This window comes from Chelonoidis abingdonii, chromosome 2, assembly GCF_003597395.2.
Source record: "Chelonoidis abingdonii isolate Lonesome George chromosome 2, CheloAbing_2.0, whole genome shotgun sequence".
NCBI classification, from domain to species: domain Eukaryota; kingdom Metazoa; phylum Chordata; order Testudines; family Testudinidae; genus Chelonoidis; species Chelonoidis abingdonii.
In genome coordinates, this window is record NC_133770.1 from 255,687,762 (window position 1) to 255,710,201 (window position 22,440).

At 41.5% G+C, this 22,440-nt stretch overlaps 1 protein-coding gene across 1 annotated transcript in view; it reads right to left on the reverse strand.

The window, feature by feature from the left end:
- C2H8orf88 (chromosome 2 C8orf88 homolog) overlaps nt 1-22,440 on the reverse strand; it is a 74,481-nt gene that overhangs the window by 36,102 nt on the left and 15,939 nt on the right. The window contains exons 3-4 of the mRNA XM_032795325.2: nt 17,749-17,833; nt 15,960-16,066 (exon numbers count right to left, since the gene is read on the reverse strand). Of these exons, the coding sequence (XP_032651216.2) occupies nt 15,960-16,066; nt 17,749-17,833 (192 nt within the window). The remainder of the gene's footprint in view (nt 1-15,959; nt 16,067-17,748; nt 17,834-22,440) is intronic.

Below are 22,440 nucleotides of genomic sequence, written 5' to 3' on the forward strand. Positions count from 1 at the left end.
TGGTGAATTCGGAGAGTCACCAGCCAGCCATGTTTTATTAATGGCATAGTAAAATAGAGCTAGGCAGTAAACACCGCGTTTGTGTCTTTGTTTGTAGTTTTAGTTAGTTAGTTAGTTAGTTATGTGTGGTGAGCATTTTGCCTGGATTTGTAATTAAGAAGGGCTCAAAGATACAGATCTAGCCATGCCCTGTTTTATTATCATGGCTGATATTCAATAAAAAACATATTTCAAATAAAAATTTACAAAACAATGTATAGAGTGGGATGATAACTGTTTCCTGTAGGGCAGAGAATGAGTAAATCTTAATGAAAACTTTTTGTTTTTGTCTGTGTGTTCATGTCCTTAACATCCGCATTCCACCGTTAAGACCCTGAATCATTAGGCAATGTTATTAGAAAATATTTTCTGCTATGTAAGTGCCACAGCGGGGCCCAAGTCAGGATTCTGGGCCTAATTGTGCTGAGAGAGTGCTGCCATAAAACAGAAAAGAGGACCCATTCTGCCAATTTAAAGACAAAATGAGAAAGGGGTAAGAGATGATTTGGACGCTTGACATACAAACAATGAAAGTATGGAAGAAGTGAAAACTCTGCTTTAACAGGAGAATATAGTTTTGTTTTTTTTATTGGGATTAGCGAAAGTGGGAAAAGGGATCAAGAGAAGAGAAGTGAATAAGAGGAGTCAAATACAGCTGATTGCTATCTAGCAGACTCAGCAGGTGTTTTTGTTGGCATCCATTGCAAAGATGAGCTTTAAAAAGGGATGTTGAAGGAAGGAATAAGTCGACTTCAGATTTTTTTCAGTTAATATGCTGTGCAGCATGCGAGAAAAGGGCAGCATGGGAGAAAGATGAGTGGATAGTGTTGGGGAGAACTAAAGGCTGAAGCATGCTGGTGGAGGGGCGGAGAAGGAAGACGCAGTGTCAAAATAATAAAATCAGCTAGTAAGGTGGGTGGGGACTAATTACAAAAGGCTTCTTTAAAGATAAGATAAGATGCTTTATTTTGGTTTGCTAGAGGTGAGAGGGGAAAAGCAAGCAGAGGCACTCAAAGAAGGTTGATGTGTTGAGTGATGAGACAAGATGATGGACATCTTGGCTTTTATCCAACCCCTTGTGGGTAGCATCTTCTCTGGAGATCTTAAATCCACTCCTCAAGCCAGTAGAGACTCGGGTGCCATAGGAATTCTGTAACCTCCCCAGATATTGAATAGATGTTTCAGAGTACTTCCACCCCGTGTCAATCCAGGGAACTTCCAAAAGGTTCAGGACCCAGGAATCTGATTCTCTTTCTGGTGGAAGAAAGTAAATTATGGGTTCAAGTTTCAGAGCACTTTGTCACAAAATTAATAATATTAAAAACATTAAGGAAGCAAAGACAGTTTTATTTTCTGTGGCAGAAGAACAAAGGCATTAGCTTGGGGATCAGTATGGTTTTAAGTTATTCCTTATGTCAGCCTTACTGAGAAGAATTTGGATTCTGCATTTACTGTCTTCTGTACTGCAAAGGCTAGTTATACAAAACGGAGCAGTAAAGAGAACCTTAAAGAACCAAAAAAATCTTGAAACCATGGATCCAAAAAGTACTTATTTTCATTGCTTGAGGTTAGGTCCTGATTGGAGTTAATTTAATAAGTTAAGCATTCTTTATTACCCTTCGCAAATGAAATATTCTTAGGTCTTTGGGAGTTTAGGCTTGGTGATCTTAGTTATTTTCTTGTGATCACCTTCATGTTATGCGTGGGTGAAAGAGTATTTATAATTCAAATGCTGCGTCTATTTTAAGAAAAACATCTGTGAGGGGAAAAATATTAAACCAAGCATTATTTTTAAAAATCAGAAATTGACGATTTTTTTATCGGTAAGAGTGGCTTTGTTGTTTTCATAAGTGATAGTTGTTGAGAAACATGTCCAGTGTTGAGGTAACGCATTAGGTGGCAAGTTAAGTTTAAGTAGGTGCTACTATTTGCAGATTTGATATTTGGTTAATTTTTTTTTAAGCTTTCATATTCTTATTGTTGGTTGTTTACAAACTAGATTATAATATTTATCCTTGACTGTTTATATATATGGTTTAGTCATAGTTTTTTATGAGAATTGCTGGTGAAACTGTAGGGCCAGTTATGTTGGCCTCTCTGGCAATGTGAGATGTAAGTCAGAAGCCCCTGCTGTTGTTTACGAGACGAAAGTTTAATGATTTTTAATTTTCCTGCTTATACGGATAAAACAGTTAAGGTAATTTTACCAATAATGTGAACAAAATATTCTGGGACGGTGTAGTGTGGCGGAGAGAATCCTGACGAAACTTGTCCAGGTGTGAATTTACAAGAGGTATTAACATTCCAGTAAATTTTATCTCTCCCTTGGGGCCCCAAATGCTAAATTCCCTTTTGTACTCGAATGTTTGTTAAAATCATATTATTAGAGAATCCCAGACAGGTTGACATTGTCTGTTAATTTAGGAAGTGTGTTGATACTTGGGTTTGTTCCTTACGATTAGCAAAACGGTTGTTTAATTTATGACTGTAACAACAGGAACTAAACTAAAAAAAAAACTAAACTGTTTTAACATCTAGATTAAAAGTATTTTGTTCCCCACTTTTTTTGTGTTTCTCGAATGTCAGGATTTAGCTCAGATATTGCGGAACATTTTGCTACTTCACCTTTTTATCGGCCATATACTTTTCATATAGGGCCTTGTCTTAACTTGTGGTGTTGCTTGTCTTATGTTTTGTCTCTTTTATCATCTTAGGAAAATGACGTTGCATTCTTCCAAGTGCAGGGGAAATGGGTTTGGAACAAGGTGATATACTAACCTTCATAATAGGATTTTTAGTGTGCTTCGAGTCTTGGAAACCAATAGTACCAAGTTAACTTGTGACCTTTTTTGAATTTTTTTTTTCCGGCTTGTTGGGTCTTTGCTTCCAGCGTTAAAGGTGGGGCTTCAGGAGAAGAAAATTTGCCAAAGGCCTATTGGGAGAGAGTGCATCATAGTTAGAGTTATTTGTCCAAATGGCAGGAAGTTTCCCTAAGGGATAGAGGATGTAATTGTTGTTATCATTTGTGAGATGTTCTGAATTAATCAGATAATAGAGACAATAGATTGCTAAAAACATCAGGTACCACAGACGTCCAGGAAATCAAAAGGAATTTCGGCAACCGCAAAGGAACTTGGAATGCCAGGATTCTCGATTGGGTCATAATAGAAACGAAAGCGGAACAGCCCGTAGTGGAACAAGAAATCATGCTAAGCTGTGAGTACCCTCCCGCGTAGACTCTCAGTGAGTGACTAGATCTAAAAGCCTACCACTCATGTAGATGGCCCAAGCAGAGCTAACATATGCCGCCCACAACTGTCTATCTTCTGTGCCATGATCATTCTGAGGCCAATCCAGGGTTGACGGAGCGTTTAGTGTCCCGCATTAGGTCGGAATGAGTTTGGCCTGTGAAGTGGTTATGAAGACTCTTTTCCCCATTCCAAAGTGATTAAGTGTATAGCCCCACAAAGCTTCCCAGTATACTCTCCAAAGTTTTGATCTTCCCCCAGGTGGTCTTGGCTTAAGGACCTAAAAAAGTGCGTGAGCAGTGAAAGGAAATCATTTTTCCACATGCCGATAAGGAGCTGAAGGACAACGTCCAGGTACCCTTTTATTATAGTCTGGTAGTAAATCCAAAGTACCAGGTAAGTGGCAAGTGCATTGGGAGGTTTTAGGTACCCCATTTGTTACAAATTTTTTTTAAAACGTGGTTTGTGTCGAACAAGGTTTCTATGTACAGTTAAAGTGATTTTCTAATTTATTAAAAGGACTTTCCAAATTGACAGTTAGTTGCTTCTTTACGTGCTGTGTTGTAAGAACCTTAAAAGTCTTACGGCAGGAATATCCAATCAGGTAAGGAGTTGAAATATGTTAGGTGTAGTTCCCAATGAAATATTTTTCCTCTGCCAGGATTACTGATGATACATCAACGGGGATAAGTAAATGGGCCGCGGCAACCTATGAACTTTTTGCAAAGTCATTTGGCAAAACTTTCGGAGGGTGTTTGAAGCGATAAGGACCTTCCAGGAAGGGGATGGGTGGCTTTGATTTTCCCACACTATTCCGGTGGAGGAGCAATGGCAGCGAGTGGGCTTTCACCTGAACTTAACAGGCTTCCCAGTGGGTTCCTTACTATTTCTGATCCTTTTGATCGAGCAAAGCGCTTTTTCTTCATGACCAGAGCGGGTCAATTACCTTGCTGCGGGGGTCATAAAATGAATAAACTAAGTAACTAGGAGACGAAGGGAGGCCCACGACTCTCACGGCCGATGGCCGGGGAGCACTGTTGAGCACCAGCATCTCCAGTCAGGAGAGATTTCCAAGTACATCTCATGGCCACAAACCAAAGTGGGGTACGCCTGAAGCATCGTATAGACAGGGCGGTGGGCCAAGCTTGGTGTTTCAAGATACCTTCTATAACTGCTCAATTTAGCTGGTCTCCTCAGAAAATCTCTGCTACATTCAGGAACACGCCATGGATTTCTCTACCGCCAATGCCTTTCCTCTGCTTTCAGCGATTTGCTTATAAGAGCATAAATTCAGCAGAAAATCTATGGGTTAGAGAAACTAAGAAGAAATTAGGAAGACAACATTTACAATTCGCCCATTCCACCCCGGGATACTGCTTTACCTGTGCCCCAGAGAATGAAGGCCTGATGGCCTGGGCCAATTGGCCCAATTTTTCGGATCATGCTGTTGGTTTTGTAAATATTAACAGAAGCGGACCACTATTTTTCCCATCCCATAAAGAGCCAGCTAAGCCCTCCTTTAGGCGGGCAGATGCCACCCCAAGTCTGTACCAACCCAAGGGCAGCTCCTTCGGGAGCAGAATCGGGCAGCGTAGCAGTGATCTGGAAAGTGGGATAAAGGCAGGGAGAACTTTACAGTTCGGCAGTAAGCACTGATGGACGAATTTGAATTAAATAGTGCCCACTCTGGGTAGTGTAAGTGTGGATGGTCCAAGTTCGAAAACCCATGAGTGGTGTTCGTATTCATATACGGGATAATATTCTCTCTCTATTTCTCCTACGCTTATCTAAACATAGTCATCCTCTCAGTGTGTGTGTGAAGCGAGTATCTCCCGTTATATACGAAACCCCTCGCCCGTTCACGCCTTACGGACCATACTTATCCAGGCTCGGGCATTCCGGGATAAATTTAATTAAACGTTACCCTGGGAACTGTAAAGTTCTCCCTGCCTTTATCCCACTTCCAGATCACTGCTACCTGCCCCGATTGCTCCCGAGGAGCTGCCCTTGGGTTGGTACAGACTTGGGGTGCATCTGCCCGCCAAAGGAGGGGCTTAGCTGGCTCTTTATGGGATGGGAAAATAGTGTCGCTTCTGTTTAAAATATTTACAAAAAACCAACAGCATGATGAAAAATTGGGCCAATTGGCCCAGGCCATAGGCTTATTTCTGGGGCACAGGTAAACAGTATCCGGGGTGGAATGGGCGAATTGTATGTTGTCTCCACTCTTAGTTCTCTAACCCAAGATTTACTGCTGAAATGCTCTTAAGCATCGCTGAAGCAGGGAAGGCATTGCGGTGAAATCTGGCTTGTTCTGAGGTGCAGGATTTTCTGAGGGACCAGCTAATGGCAGTTCGGAAGGATCTTGAACACCAAGCTTGGCCCACCGCCCTTATAGATGCTTCAGGCGTACCATTTGGTTTGTGGCCATGGAGATGTACTTGGAAATTCTCTGACTGGAGATGCTGGTGCTCACAGTGCTCCTTCCAGGCCTATGGGCCAGTGAAAAGAGTGTGGGCTCCCACTTACCGAATCCTCCCAGATCCGTGGGGAGGTTGCTTGTGGGACTGGGTCATCCACCGGAATGTGTGGGAAATCAAGCCTCCTGAAGGTCCTTATCGCTTCCTTGTCAGTGCCCCGGCTATAAAACCCAACCTCTGGATTGGAATTGGAAATCTAAGGACCTATTGGCCTTTAGAACCTCCCCAAGTCCAATGCACCCGAAAACTTAAGCTTGGTGAAGTCTTCACTGTTCACCACCACGTGTGTTGGGAAGGTACTGGGCACATCACAGCCCTTGACTCTCAACCCTAATGGAGGCAAATAACAGTTGTGCATATGTTAACTTCTCTTCCATCTCACATGATGTAGCTTTTAATCTAGTCACCGCCTCAGGTACCCACACCATATACGTGCCTACCGAGAAATCATATCAAGTTCCTTTGCGGTTCCAAATTCCTTTTGAATTGGACGTCTGTGGTACCTGATTGTTTTAGCAATCTATTGTCTCTATTATCTGAATTCAGAACATCTCACAAATATAACAACAATTACACTATCTAGAAATCATATATAATGATGCACTTAATGCCTTTCAGACTGCACACATGTCCTCCTCTCTTTGTGTAGAAACAGATATCTATTGTCAGGTTACAAAGGTTCTTCATCCCTCCCAGCGCCAGTGGATATTATAAATAGGTTTTAAACTTTTGCCTTTGCTGTTGTTGCCATGGTAATTGCTGTCCATCCTGTCACCGGAAAAAAAACCTATCCTATATAATCCACCCCAAACAATGGTCCTAAGCCCTGTCAGGGAAATTGTCCCTTCTCCAGCAGACCATTCACTCTACTCTTCTTTGGAGTTTCCCCATGAAGAGGATGAAACCCCTTACGCAGAAATCCAAGACCTAATGAGCATTCAATTATAGGAGTTGGATGCCGTAGATGGGCATCCAAAGGAGGGAATGATAGGGAAAATACCGCCTCCCCTATTGTCTTAGGCCCTAGGCTTTTGAGTAAAAATAATTTAGAGCCTTAGCTTAGCTTGTTTTTCTGTACAAAGGGCATGCCAAGGCAGAAAGATGTAGTCAGGGCCCCAAAAAGCGGACCTAGAATTGGATAAAGGGGAACCAGGAGATCTGTTAAGTTACAACAGCTGAGCCTGCTGTCGGGATTACAGAAAAAGTACTAGAACGGTCAAACCGCAGACTTGACTGGCAAAGACAATAACAGGAAAAGCCATAGATGGAGAATTAATTGGTCAGCTTGCTTGTTATCAACATTATATTCCAAATAAGGCTGTATCAATGTGTGACGTTTTGCGGTTTTAATCTTTATAAGCTCAGGGACATTTGTAACAGGCAGAGCAGCCGTCTCCTGTGTGGGGACCATGCTGGCTCTCCATGCATGCATGTATTTCAAACAATAAAGAGCCTCAGGCTGTCTGACCTAAAATCATCGGTGTGGTCAATTTTTCCACAACAGAACCCATAGGTGGAATTTTCATGAGTAATTTGAATTGGAGCGTGTCTTCCATTGAATGTCACTGGGACTTGTGCTTTTAAGTACGGCTGGCCAGAAGATATTTCCATTTCATAAAAACTTGAGGTTTTGAAATGATTTCATTCTGCTGTATAGGAAAAAGAGCGATAGAATGTACCCCAGAATAGCCAAACGTTCAGTGTTAGAGATATACATATGAGAAGTCGGAAACCCCCATTCAAGTCCAGGCTTTGCCCAAGTTAGGCCCTGTTTCAATCCTTGATCCCCTACCTATCCACCAGGATGCCCTAACCATCAGCCTGCTGGCCATCCTGGTGTATGTCTCTCCGGTTTTGAGAAGAAATTCCTTCTGGAGCTGGGAATTCCTCCCAATGAGTGTTTATTGAAACTAATACTTTTCTAATGAATCATTTTCCAAGTTTAAAAAAGTCAAGACTTCTGACATATAATTATGCATATATCAAAACTTTTCAAACTCAACCACATCCCACACTTTACAAACTTCCTGCTGATCTCTCACCCTAATATGGATTTAATGTAAAACTTTTTTTGCTTTTAAATATTCAGGGAAAGGGACATTTAAAACAAGACAGATACTAAACACTGAGGTGTTCTCATCCATTCACATCCAATATTCTAAGTTAGTTAAAAACAGGCATCAGAAACAAGAAAAACCAGCTGTAGGACACTTTGTACCTGAAGACTTTAAAACATCTATATCTTTAAAAATATGAATGCTCTTTCATGGAGGCTTTTTTCCTCAAAGACTTTTTAGTAGACTTTCATGTTTCTGGCTTGAGCTGTTTTGTCAGATAAAGTTTCAGCTGTATTTTGTTTTGAGTAGAGAGGGTTGGGAATGCAGCTAAGAAAGTATGTTGCACAATTTGGGATGGGTTACACACAAGGAAGTAGTTCTTCAATCACAGTACTTCAGCATTAAACTTAAGCCAGCATTTGGGATATCAACATCTTGTGGAAATATTTTTGAGATGTATGATAATTTTACAAGAAAAATATGCTCTCATTAAAACCATCTGTCCTTCCCTTCTGCATGTTTAAAACCAATTGCTAGGAAAACAGATGGAAGTAAAATGCAGACCCTCTTTTCCACCTGCAGTACAATTTCAAGTCTATTATAGAACGTATCAGTACTGACTGAATTACTTAGCCAGGTACCGATTATTAACTACAGCAATTAACAAAATGGTCTGGTTTCCTATTTTGATAGAGTTGGTTTGCTCATCCTTAGCTTTAATTAGTACATTTAAGAATATGCTTTAAGGTTAGTGAGAAAAATTTCCTTTTTTGCCAAACAAAGGCAGGCCATGTCACTACTGGGATGAAAAATTCACAGGCCTTCAGGAAGTGCTGTTAGTCAAGTGGACGGCTGTGTTACCAATAATCTGGTGCTCTGATATTGTGCTTGTGGGCACATAATATGTCATTTAAGGGTGATGTATAGGGAACATCTTTTCACACAACTATGCTCTCTACATTCTGGTTTAAATTGTCTCCATGAAGTTTCAATTTTTGTTGTTCCTTTCTAATGGATAAGGTAATCTGTTCTAGAATTGAATAAGTCAAATGCCAGAGATAGAAACATTCTAGTAAATCAAGTAATCAGTCTTCCTGCCACTGCAAAATTATTCCCCATTTACTAACAATATAGCCAATCACTAATCCACAACTGATAACATTTAAGAAATCTCAGCACTAAAAGAGTTTGAAATAGAAGGGATGAGAATAAAACTGAAATTGCCTTCAGCATTAGCTGTAGAGTTGCTACTGGGAAGAACATACCAGTAACTGCCAATTATAGTTGAACTTTTTCAGTCTTTTGTAAATTTAAGGCTTTCAAACTGATGCACTGTGTGCTTCAAATATAAGTGTACAAACAGATTGGACTCACAAAATATTTTAAATGACACACGTAAGGGACATTAAAGAATTACAATGATTGTCTGAAACCGCTGCTGTATGTATAGAAACAAAGATGACAAACACCAAGAGAAAATCCAGGACTTTTTTGACAACCTTATTTTGTATAGTTTAGAAAATATTAAGACAACTGAAAAGCTAATCACATCTTTAACAAATCTAACTTTGCAAATTTTTAGTACTATTGCTCTATCTAACCCTTCTTCTGGTTCAATTTCTAGTTCAAATTTATCCTTTGCTAGAAAAAAAAATGATGCTAGAAAAATCCAATTTCAGGAGTAAAAGGATTAATTTCAGCTTTATTGCAATTCTGAGTACAGAACCTATTACAAGTAGCTAGACCACAATTTTTGTATTAGGCTTGAAGTTAGTGAATTGAGAGAGCTCTATTTGCTTATGTAAGCAATACTGTACGTTATTAACTAAAAGACTTTGAGGCTTCTTTTCATTATACAATCCTTATTTAAGGAAACAGCTACAAGACTTTCACTAGCATGCACTTCCGATAAGAATTCTTGCAATTTTTCATTGTCATCACTTCCCATTTTCACTTTGGAAAAATCAGTACCATTGGATGACACTAGTTAGTATTGCAGTTCCTGAAATCCACTGCCCTATAGGCAGCTCCCCTGTACAGTCAACGATTGTTTGGGTGGATATTCCAGTTTTATGGGAACTGTGCTGCCTTTCAATGAAACTAAAATGTCAAGATATTAAACATCTTGAAAGAAACTAGTAGTATAGCCACAGAATGCAAGAGGTCACTGAGCGCCAATGTGAATTACTGGAAAGCAATCAAAGTCAATTTCAAAATACAAGAATTAATATACTTACATCTAAGTCATGTTTGAGAATTACTACAACTTGTGTTTCTGTTCCATTATTACAGCTAATGAAAATCTGAATATTGCAAACAAAATCTGAGTCAGAAATACTGGTTTAAAGTTGGTGGTTCTACAAATCTTGAAGTTGATTCAGTGAACCTGAGTTTGTCAATGCTGAAAACACTTCTTGCTTTTGATAATTAAATAAACAAATTTACATCCATTGTAATTTGTTTACATTCTATTGGCATTCTTGACTAATGACCAGTTTTTTTCTCTCCTGTTTGTTTTTTTAAAGTATTTAAGCACCTAGATGCTTCGGTAAATTCCACTAAGCACTTATCTGCATCTTAAGGCACCTAAATACCTTTAAAAATCTGGCCCTTAATCCACTTCATTGTTAGCTGTCCAAAAGATGGATTTCTTCTCTTCAAAAGGACCTGTCATTTCTTATATAAGGCAATAAAATACTTTTTTCCTGTAAGACAAACAGACCCAAAAAATTACTTCAGAGTTTGAAATGTCATTTAAATCACACATAGCAAGTTAAATCTCGTTGAAACGTAACAAAAAGTATTCATAATGAGATATGTATACTAAACATGTAAGATTGTAAGAGATTATATGAAGAATTATAAGTTAATTAAATACCTCAAATTGTGGCCTAAATTTTTAAAAGCAGCTTGTCATTGTAAACCCAATCTGAGGTACCTTAATGGAAACCAATTATCAAGAAGTGCCAAGCACTCACTCCCTAAAAATAAGGTCTCTGTAAAAAGACTTCATCAAGATGAAGACTCAAAAATTTCTAGTCACCTGAAAATTTAGACCAATATTCAACAACACTTGAGGATCCTATTTTAGAACATTTCCAAACTGCTGCTCAACAGCTACCTCAGAAGATGCTTACCACCAATTACTGATGCATGAAAGCCAGCAAATGGTAGAACCCAGAGCTGCTGACTTCCTGTTCCCAGGTAAGTGCTCAACCCCTGTTCTGCCTCATGCCCCACCCCCACTCCATTCCTTCCTCCAAACCCCCTTCCTGACCCATTCTGCCCCCTCCCCCAGCATCTCCTGCATGCCGCTGAACAGCTGATCGCAGCAGGCAGGAGAAGCTGGGAGGGAGGGAGAGGAGCTGATCAGCGGGGCCCACCAGGGGCAGGAAGACTGGGGGAGGGGGAAAGGAAGGAGGAGGAGCTGATCCAAGGGGCTGCTAGTGGGAAATAGATTCAATTAATCTCTATTTCCCTATGTTAAGTTCTCCTCACACCTTCTATGGGTCATCTTAATTATCACTTCAAAAGGTTTTTTTTTTTCTCCTGCTGATGATAGCTCATCTCAATTGATTAGACTCTTCCTATTGGTATGCATACTTCCACCTTTTCATGTTCTCTGTATGTATAAATATCTCCTGTCTGTGTGTTCCATTCTATGCATCCGAAGAAGTGAGCTGTAGCTCACGAAAGCTCATGCTGAAATAAATTTGTTAGTCTCTAAGGTGCCACAAGTACTCCTGTTCTTTTTGTGAAGTAGAGTCTTACTAAAATGGACTTTGCAGAAGGAAGAAAGAATATCTGTAACACATCTGGGAAGTGTGTGAAGTCATAACATCACCACTAGAAGTCTGGCATATACACCACCACCTACTCTTGCATTGTTTCATAAAACCTCCTGTTGAAGTAGAGCAAAAATCTTCAGTCACATGCAATAAGCATTTACACTTGAGACAGCTATCATTGACAAAAGATGACCCTGAGTTTGGGTAACATCCCCACTAATAAGGGGCAGTAATATCCCTGTTACTAACATGGAACAGAATCAGAACACCCTCACAGCTTTTCATCCATATGTTAAAACTGGTACTTGCCTATACAAGAATTGTAGTGGATCTATACAATTAACATAGCCAAGAAAGCGGTAGGTAAAAGATTTCTAACACTTTTCAGGAGTCCCTTTTAAGAGCTAAGTACTCTTTTTGAAGAATTACACTGAGTACTTTAGATTACAAACAATACTAAGGCCTTCAAGATGTATTCAGCACGTGCAAACCTAAATCAAGTTGATCTGTAAGCAGTCTCCTTTCCACCTTGCCTCTCCATTGTTCCACAGCTAAACTTAGGCCTGATGATGCAAGGAGCTCTGTACCAGCAGATCCCACACATGGGTGGATCCTGACTTCAATAGAGCTTCTTGCTAGGGTACATGCTTCATACAGAGCTCCTTGAAGGATCATCGTCTTTAGGTACATCAGCAATTTGGACAGCTTTTTATATAGCTCGCCTGGTACTGTGTATTAGCAGAATTTTTTGGCAAGACACTAAAGCATGCACACAAAGTTTGTTTCATTTTTGGAAATAAGATTACAATATTTTTCTAAGCAATCTGGTAATCTGTGGCCATTGAGGAATGTTAAGTTAATTTACTCAGCAGAAAATACTACAGTTAAGTTTGAAGCAGTTTTTGCAGTAACTTATACCTGTTAACTTTAAAAGATGCAGGCAAAGAACTTTGTTCTGTCCAAAATGGACAAAATCTTTGAGCAAACTTCCACTAGCCAAGAGTGGCTGAAAATAGTTAGAATTCTATTCCAAAAACAGATAGCTGTAGTAGACCACGATTCTTGAATACAGGTTCCCAAAAGGAGTCTTCCATGTTCGAGTCTGAGCAGCTTGCTCCAGCAGAATGTACTGCACACTCTCCTGAAGTAAAAACGCAGTGCCACTGATGTTCAATTATTTTCTAGTAAGAAGCTGGAAATGCATTTCTCCATTGTGTGTGTAGTTTAAAGAGATTTAGAGCCAACAACTGAAGGGATGGAAGTGATACGCCACAGCTAAATATATGTTGACCAAAAATGGCTATAGGTAAACAGTCTCCTCCTGAAAGAAATTCTGAGAGAAAGCTCTACCTCTAGACTAGAAAGTTCCAGGGATCAGTCTACAATTAAATAGCACAACAAAATTATCAATGGAAAAAACAAACCAGTTGCAGCAGAAGGGAATCAATATTTACTTTTTCAAGGTGCATAAGTCTTGTTTTTAAAATAGAGGAATAACAAAACTTAAATATAGAAACCACAGGTGCTGACTTTTATTTTTCCTGGGGGGTGCTCCATCCCTGCTCCACCCTGAGACCCCGCTCCCACTCCACTCCTTCCCCCAAGGCCCTGCCCTCACCCCATCTCTTCCAGCCCCTCCACCCTCTCCCACAAGGCCCTCCACCTGCTGCTCTCCAGGCTCCCATGAGCACCTCCTGCCAGCTGCCAAACAGCTGATCAGTGGCCAGCCCCGCGCCCCCCCCGAACAACTGTGGCTTGTAGGTGCTGAGCAGTCCCCTTCCCCCCCCTCCCCAATCGGTGATTGAACCCCGGAGCACCCACGGAGTTAGTGCCAACGACAGAAACTTAAGAGAAACCATTCAGAAATAAACCAGGGTACTAGATTGTTGGATTCCCCTGCCCTGGGTACAGGTTCTCCAACACCAACAAATGAAGCCTTAAGCTTGTCTTCAAGACAAAAAGTAAGTACATAAAAGTGTACATGAAACTCACTGCTATTCCACAAGTCTCCTGACCAGAAGCAGACCAGAGATTGGCTGCAAAAGCAGGCATTCCTTCTGATTAGGTAAGCAATGAAGTTGCAGTCTACTAGGTTGTAGCAAAAAGAAATGCACGTAGTCACTTAGACACTGTTTTCTCGGATACAAAACCCAGCCCACTGGGTACAGATTTCAGAAGATAAATTCCAAGTGGATCTCCTAGAGATAGACATGTGAACCAAGTAAAATAAAAGACTATAACCTTTGAAGAAATTCAAAGATGTCTCCATTTCCCTGAGGAATTTTGTTTAAATTGTCACTACGGTAAACAGGAGCCAGAAAGTGTCCCTGTGAGAGATCTGAGTTCACAAAAAGAGGGGGACTCTCCCATCAATCTGTCAGGATTACAATGGTCATAAGACAGGGCTTTAATGCTTCAAATCCTATAAAAACCCTGGTGTTGATGAGAAACTGGTCTACTTTAAATAGGCCAAAAAACAAAATAGTTGCCTAATATACTTTAAGAAGGGTCTTATATACTTGATTACAAGAAAAAGACAAGCAGCTTGCTTGTAAAGGGATGGAGAATATTCTTGCAGAACACAGCCTGCTGTACAGTGCTGGGAAACTCATGCCAAGAAACTTGACAGAATTTTCACCCCTGATTACCAGCAAGCTTCACATGCTTTATTCTCTAGAGACATTAGCAGAAAGAGGGATCCTAGGCTTGCTGACGGAAGTGCCCTGATTCTGGAGTGATATGAGCAAAACTTAGTTCATTAACACAACATCCCACAGACAGAGCCGCAACATTCTAATGCACCTCCAGATGAGGGCTCCCAGCAAAGTGTGTCTGGTTTCAGCTTATCTCACTGTCACATCAATAAAGGCAGCATTAGCTGGATCCTAGGCTGTCTCCATATAGAGAAAGTTCCTAAAAGTAACCAGTCTCTTCAACAATGAAAGCTCTCAGTACAGCATTGCAGATAGGTTTTCGCAGAGGCAAATCCAGAAGTATGCAATCAGGTGATGTTGAACTGTGTCCAGAGAAGTCCAGCTATAGAACTCTACACCACCAAATATAACAAAAAAACTCCAACAAGTCAGTATTAAGAGCTTGAGTCCCAGAGTTTCAGTCTGTGTCTTGACAGTATGCAGAAATTGTTGCGTGTTCTTTGCTGACTGGAAGATGATTCATACTTGCCTCTGAACCACAAGAGAAGTCATCTCCACATTCTTAAAAAATACCCCATTGTAGTACTGGATGGTTTCTTATATAGAATGGCCACAGCATTCTCTAGAGAGGATGTGAAAAATCCATTCCTCCTCTATTGTAGCACAAATTCATTTGGCATCCAGAGAGTTTCCCTAGTTCCTGGTGTCAAGGTGGCACTCCCTGATGTCCTGCTCATCACCCACTTCTTCCCCAACAGGCACAGAATGAGCTGAATTTATGCAGGAATACTGACCATCAGAGCAGAGCGGGTGTTAATTCATGGGTTTAATGCTAAGGGAATGCGTACTTGCTCTACACTCCAACAAGGTGGTATGTTAAAGCATTAAGGCTACGTCAGATCTAGGTCTTATTACTATTATTATTATTTAAAGGTGTTGGATACCTTGAGAAAGATGGTCTATCCTGATTTGTACAAGACTTTCTTCTAGAATGTCATTTATACCAGTTTAAGGTGCCGTTTGTTCCTTGTAACTGAGGATACCAAGAAAAAGTTTGGGTTCTTAAACCCTGGACTCATTCTCACAAAAACATGGCCAATTCATTGTTTGTAAATGGGGAAAGCGTTTGTAATGAAAAGTTTGCTCCAGGCCAAAAATGGAGAGAGAGAAATATTCAGTACGAGTAAATAATGACTACAGAAAAATATTTGAGAATTTGGGAGCTGAGAAATCCCCAAATCACAACCCTTTTAGATCAAACCTGGGTCATGCAAGTTTAAGGATGACTGTTGTTTTTTTTTTTTTTAAGTTGCCAACAGCAAGAAGAGATTAGTTAAAGTATACCACACCAAACTGAAGATATATTTGATAGCTATTAAGGAGGAAAGCTGAAGCAACATAGCTAAGAAGCCAAGCACAGTACATTTAAACAAGGTTAAGACCTGAGCCATTGTTAAGAGGCAACAAAGGAACTGACAGCTGGAAGTACTATGGAGCACCTTAGGTATTCTGTCATGATAAAATGCCAATCCAGCTGGGGACTCAAGGTGCTACAGTAATAATGTTATAACTCCATCATGTACCTCTGCAAACAGATTTTTTTAAAGTTAAACTTTGCTCAATCAACACTGACAGTTGGCAAACTGCAAGACTGCTTTTCACTGCTTGGTTTAAATTGCAAGAATACACTTACTGGTTTTTCAAGTACAATAGGATGATCAGGAAGAAATTCCGGCTTCTTTTGAGAGAGTGAAACACTTGAAAGCTTCAAGAGGAAATCTCTGCTGTATTTAATTCTTTCTGCAAACACACGATTATACACCAACAGATTACTATAAAGTTATTTGTTAAACTGTGATATTTGCAAAGCAGCTTAAATGCTGTCATTTCCCAATTTTTAAGTGCTTGACTTTTCTAAGAGCTTTTTGTGTGAAAAGGGTGCACTTTGTGTGCATGTGCAATATACACCTACTCTTAAAAGAGTGGTTTTGGAAGGACTAGCTGCTTCAGGTCATTACTAGTGAACTACGAAGTATTTCATGTATAGATCACCAGTTGAATCCAATACCGCTCAGAAGAATTTGAAGTTACTGCTAAAAATGGATGTTTCAGGGTTTCTATACAAAATGAATTTGGTGGGTCTCAGTTTCAGATCCTACACCAAATTCCCATAATTTGCACTAACTAGCATACTGTGCAGACACATCCAGAACCAGCCATAGAGACTGATCTACCTGTTAATGCTAAGGGAAATTCCTCCAGATTAGTGTTAAGACATGCTCTCAGGGCAGTATGTGTAATAAGCTTTCCCTGCAGATAAACTGAGGCTACCAGGGCAACCAAGCTGATGCCTTAAACCAGCATGAATTTAAGAGATGAACTTACATGCAATCTTGCAAACAGGTAGGTGTAATGAGCTAGTTCACATGAGTGTAATGCATGAAGCTGCACAAATCTTGATAGCTATGCTTAGGGCTTGTCTAACTGGGATTTTGTTTTGTACTGTTATGGCTACACTAAATTGCATTGGTGCAAACTTACCACATCTGTGCTAGTCAGCTATTGCACCAATATAGCTATACCATACAAGCCTTAAACCCAAACATGCCTCCCAATGGAGTTTTTCTGTCGTTATGGCAAGGTCAGATGACACTACCAGAGTTTTAAGTTTGCTGTACTACTTCCACATCAAAGTAGCAAGGTTCCAAAAGCCTGTCTCCTTCACATAGCCCAATCCACATACGGGAGGAAAGCATCAACTCTAAGCAAAGACTGCTATCTGGAACAAGCATATGTACCTTTTCAGAGTTCACATTTTCCCTGTTACCTTGGAAGCTGGTAATTCAAACACTGATCTACATATAAACAAAATACTCCTGAGCGTATTCTACGCCAAAAAAAAAAAATTCTGCGCACAATATTTTAAAATTCTGCACATTTTGTCAAATAAATGTGGAGGCTCCAGCACAGCATTGGGGAGCACAGGCCACTGGCTACACCGAGATAGGAGATCACTGTGCAGCTTCCCCCAGGACACAGACTCAGCGGTGAGGCTGCACCCAACCCAACAGCGCAAGGACCAGGCCTGCCTCTCCATGGCAGGTGCACCAGGTGTGGGCAGGTAGGATAAAAGTGTGGAGGGGCTTAGTGTGGGGGGATCCAGGAGTGGGTTAAGAGGGTTCTGTGTGGAGCAATCTGGCTGCAGGCGGCTCAAGGGGAGATCTGGGTGCGGGGTAGGAACCAACAGCCAGGTTTTCCCTAGTCCCGCCCCCTGCCCCACAGTGATTTACACCTCACTGCTGGCTGCCCTGGGAACCCGAAACATGCTGCTGGAGAGGGTCGCATGACTGCTCTTGTGGCTTTCCTTTGCTTCCCCGTCAGAAAGTCATTTTTCTGCAGGGAAGCAAAGAAATCTGCGGGGGACATAAATTCCGTTCATGTGCAGTGGCACAGAATTCCCCCAAGAGTAAAACAAAGCTTACTTTTCTTGGTTTCAGACTCCTGGCACTCTGATTGACTAGGGATCACAGTTTGATTTAAGACCTGCATTCCAGTAGCCTCATACCACTAAAACAAGAAGAGAAGAACATGCAATTTATTCAGGTTTCATAAGCGTTTCCAAAAATGCATCATCAAATCCTGGAATTTCCTTCTGACAAACTGAAATGAAAAAAAGCAAAAAGTTATACTGTTTCAAGTAAATCTGCAGTGATTAGTTTCAATTCAGTAGTCAAGTTTGCTTTTATGGTTATGAAGGTCATGGACAATCCACAGCATCAGAGGGGTAGCCGTGGTGTAATTCTGGAATTTGTTCCCTTATCAGTAAGGTAGATTTTGGAGGGATGGGTTTTCTTCCCTCCAGGGTACACTCCCTGCTAGTGTAACCCACACATCTCCTGGGTGTGGTGTTTTGTCTCATCTAGTGGCACTGAGATCATGAGACAGACACACAGAATGAGTCTGCTCTACATCCTTAGCTAAGAGCCAGTTGGCTTTTAGCTCATGCTGTAGAGGTTCATGCACTAAGCTCTAGATGTCCCAGATTTGATCCTGCCCACCAACAACCGGGGTCTGTTGGCATTACACTAGTTCTTCACAGCCAACACGTTTAAGAGAAAACTGGCTTCTTCTAATCATTGTTCATTTTTAACTCAGTTTCAGTCAGTGACACCTATGCAGGTCTCATGAAGATACTATAGGCACAATTGAAAGATTGCACAGATGAAACTGAGGCAGTGTCTACTCTGGCCTATAATTCACAACTGGCACAGCTCCACCATTGCTGCCAGTAGTGGAAGCTATAGCATAGAGCAGAGCAGGAGCTGCACTGCTGGAGAAGTACAGCTATGAAGTAGACTAGCCTCAAGAACCTGTAGAACTTTTACTACTAGTGTTAGTGAATATATATAACAACAAGAGCCTTCCAAATTCACAGTCCATTTTGGCATGTAGGATTTAAAAAAAAAATCATAAATTTCATGATTTCAGTTATTTAAATCTGCAATTTCACAGTGTTGTAATTGTAGGGGTCCTGACCCAAAAAGGAACTAGGGGGTGGGGGTTGCAAAGTAATTGCAGGTGGGGTTGTGGTGCTACCCTTACTTCTGTGCTACTCCTGGTGGCAGCACTGCCTTCAGGGCTGGGAAGTCAGAGAGCGATGGCTGTTGGCTGGAAGCCCAGCTCTGAAGGCAGAGCTGCTGGCAGCAGCAGCACAGAAGTAAGGATGGCATGGTATGGTATTGTCACTTTTCTGCACTGCTGCCTGCAGAGCTGGGCCCTGGCATGGTATGGTATTGTCACCCTTACTTCTGCATGGCTGCTGACAGGGTGCTGCCTTCAGAGCTGGCCTAGAGCCGTCCTCTCTGGCCGCCCAGCTCTGAAAGCAGTACAGAAATAAGAGTGGCAATACCATGATTCCGCCCCGCCCCCCCCCAATAACCTTGCAACCCCCCTGAAATTCCCTTTTGGGTCAGGACCCCCAGTTTGAGAAACACTAGTCTCCCTTGTTAAATCTGTATAGTACAGGATAAAAGCACACAAAAGACCAGATTTCATGGTCCATAGTGCGTTTTTCGTGGCCATGAATTTGGTAGGGCCCTAACAATAACAAACCAGCTTTATTCTGCTCCCACATTGGAATTTACGGAACTGGAAGTTAGAAGAAACATTTCCTTGGAAACTGAGCACATTTGAGACAGCAATCTTTTAAACACAAAGATGGAACCCTCTGGTGCCATTTTAGAATTACTTTTCAGGTAAGAACCACAATTAGCAGCATTTTTTAGCAGAGCAGTTAAGAAGTGTTATTTCTGTAGGGTGGAAGGTAGGGGGAAAAAAGAGGATGAGGAGAGAAGGAAAGTCTTTTTTCTAAAGGGGAGGATGGAAAGTCATATTTAAATCTAAACCACCAAGACATGGACTTAAGTCTTCCCTCCTAAGAAGGATCTCTGTAACCAGAAAACCAACCCCAGAACTTAACAGTCTAAGCCTGGGTATCCTCATCTGCAACATCCTTGGAATGCATGTGTGTAGAAGACTACCCCACCCTCCAATATATTGCTGGATCTCAGCCCCCTCCCCACCAGTGGCTTTGCGATTTGGCTGAGGGCCTTTTGCTTCATTCTGAGTGGAGTTTGCAAAGAACAATCATTACTTTTATTTAAATTTATTTATTGCATCTGGCTTTACTTTAGAAGGTGCACTGCTGCTGCCTGTACAGTCTTCTGCCTTATTATGGTGACTATCTGACCCTGATACAGAGTTGCAGTAGCCTAGCTTAAAGTAGCATTATCTAGACCACATGTGGAACATCAACATTCTGCCAAAAAAAAGTTCTTAATGCAGAGTTAAAGTTTCTGAAATCTCAGTTATTAATGTTCCAATTCTAACTTAAAACGGATGGCGTATTCTTCAAAGGGAATCATTCCAGAGATGGGGACTGTAATTCATTATCACTATAGACAAGCTGCAGATGGGTAGCTTCTGCAGCCTTATGGATCTACCCTACAGAATTTCTCCTATAAAGAGTGTTGAGGCCCAGATATTGGGGTATATTGTGATTGTGCTACACATTAGATTCTGGCCCTAAGGCCAGCATAAGTAGTTACTGAAAGGCCTCCTTGTTTAAATAATCATCCTGTGGCATAGAAGCGCCTATGCTGCAAATGTAGTGAAAAGTAGCCAGGGCACAGAGGGCAAGATCCGAGCATCCAGACTCGTTGATGATCCTTAGGACTGTTGGTAGACATTATAACTGAGAGCAGCCTTCTGGCTACACCATTTTAAGCAAGAAGATGTGACAGGACACAGCTAACCAACGTTCCATGAATGCAGAGACTACTCTAGCACCTACCTCTACAAACCCACTATGTGGTCCTCGGCTGTAGCCAAACATTTAAATCAAGGGTCCCCAACCCAGTGCCCATGGGCGCCCTGGCACCTGCCAGGGCATCTATGTGCGCCCGCGTACTGGCCAGCGGACGAGCATCCGCCGAAATGCCACCGACAAGCTGCATCATCCAGAGGTATCACCGCCAAAATACCGCCGATTTTCAGAGGTATTTGAGCAGCTATGCCTCTGGATAATGCTACTTGTCAGCAGCATTTGGTGGTGATGCCTATTGACGTTGCCGCTTGTCGGCGGAATTTCAGCGGATGCTCGTCTGCCACCACGGTCCTCAGTGGCTCATTGTCTGGCACCCGCCAGATGAAAAAGGTTGGGGACCACTGATCTAGATTGATAGAAAGTTCCAGGAGGTCATACTTTGTCTCTAATACTGTCAACGAGAATAGAATGTGCAAGAGAAGAAGTTTCTTGCTTGTATTTGTTTGTCCAAAACTATACATTGTGATGGACCCATGCATCGTGACACATATCCCTATACGTGATCAAAGCTGAACGTTCTAAAGAAGTTGATTCCTCCAACTCAGACAAGAGAATGTAGGCTCTTTTAGTGTTTAATTATCCATTGATTTTGCAGCAACAGGTGAAGACATTGTAGCGTTTACAATCAATCAACCTTGTACAAATAAAAATTAGAAAAATAAACAAATCTTCAAACTCAGGGGGCAAAAAAGGTGAGATGGCCACTCATCTTTCATAACAAGTATCTTTAGATAAAGAGCAATTATGTGAATGATCCTCACCAGCATGGCTGAGTAAAGTCCATTAAAAAGCCATTTTTGGTTGAAGAACTAGTAAGAACACTGACTTCTAATACAGCAGATTTAGGGTATGTCTACACTACGAAATTAGGTCATATTTATAGAAGTTGATTTTTTAGGAAGTGATTTTATATAGTTGATTGTGTGCGTCCCCACTAAGTGCATTAAGTCGGTGGAGTGTGTCCACAGTACCAACGCTAGCATCGATTTTCGGAGTGTTGCACTGTGGAAAGCTATCCCACAGTTCCCACAGTCTCCGCTGCCCATTGGAATTCTGGGTTGAGCTCTCAGTGCCTGATAGGGCAAAAACATTACCGTGGGTGGTTTTGGTAACATGTCATCAGTCGCCCCTCTCTCCTTGAAAGCAACAGGAGACAATCATTTCATGCCTTTTTTCCATGCAGATGCCATACTGCTTTCAGCAGATGGTGCAGTAGGACTGCTAACCAATGTCATCAAATGACCGCTTCCGCTGCCTCTCTGCTCTGGCTGCAAAGGGTGCAGTAGGTCTGCAAAACTAGTCATCCAACCACCACTTCCCCTGCAACTCTGCTCTCCTGCAGACACCATACCATGGCAAGCATGGAGCCCGTTCAGATCACTGTGGCAGTTATGAGCATTGTAAACACCTCGCGCTTTATCCTGCAGTATATGCAGAACGAGAACTTGCAAAAGCAGGCGAAGAGGCGATGGCAGCATGGTGACGAGAGTGATGAGGACATGGACACAGACTTCTCTCATGGTATGGGCCCTGGCAATTTGGACATCATGGTAGTAATGGGGCAGGTTCATGCCGTGGAACGCCAACTCTGGGCCCAGGAAGCAAGCACAGACTAATGGGACCGCATAGTGTTGTGGGTCTGGGAAAATTCCCAGTGGCTGTGAAACTTTTGCATGAGTAAGGGCATTTTCATGGAACTTTGTGACTTGCTTTCCCCTGCCCTGAAGCACAAGAATACCAAGATGAGAGCAGTCCTCACATTTGAGAAGCAAGTAGCAATAGCCCTCTG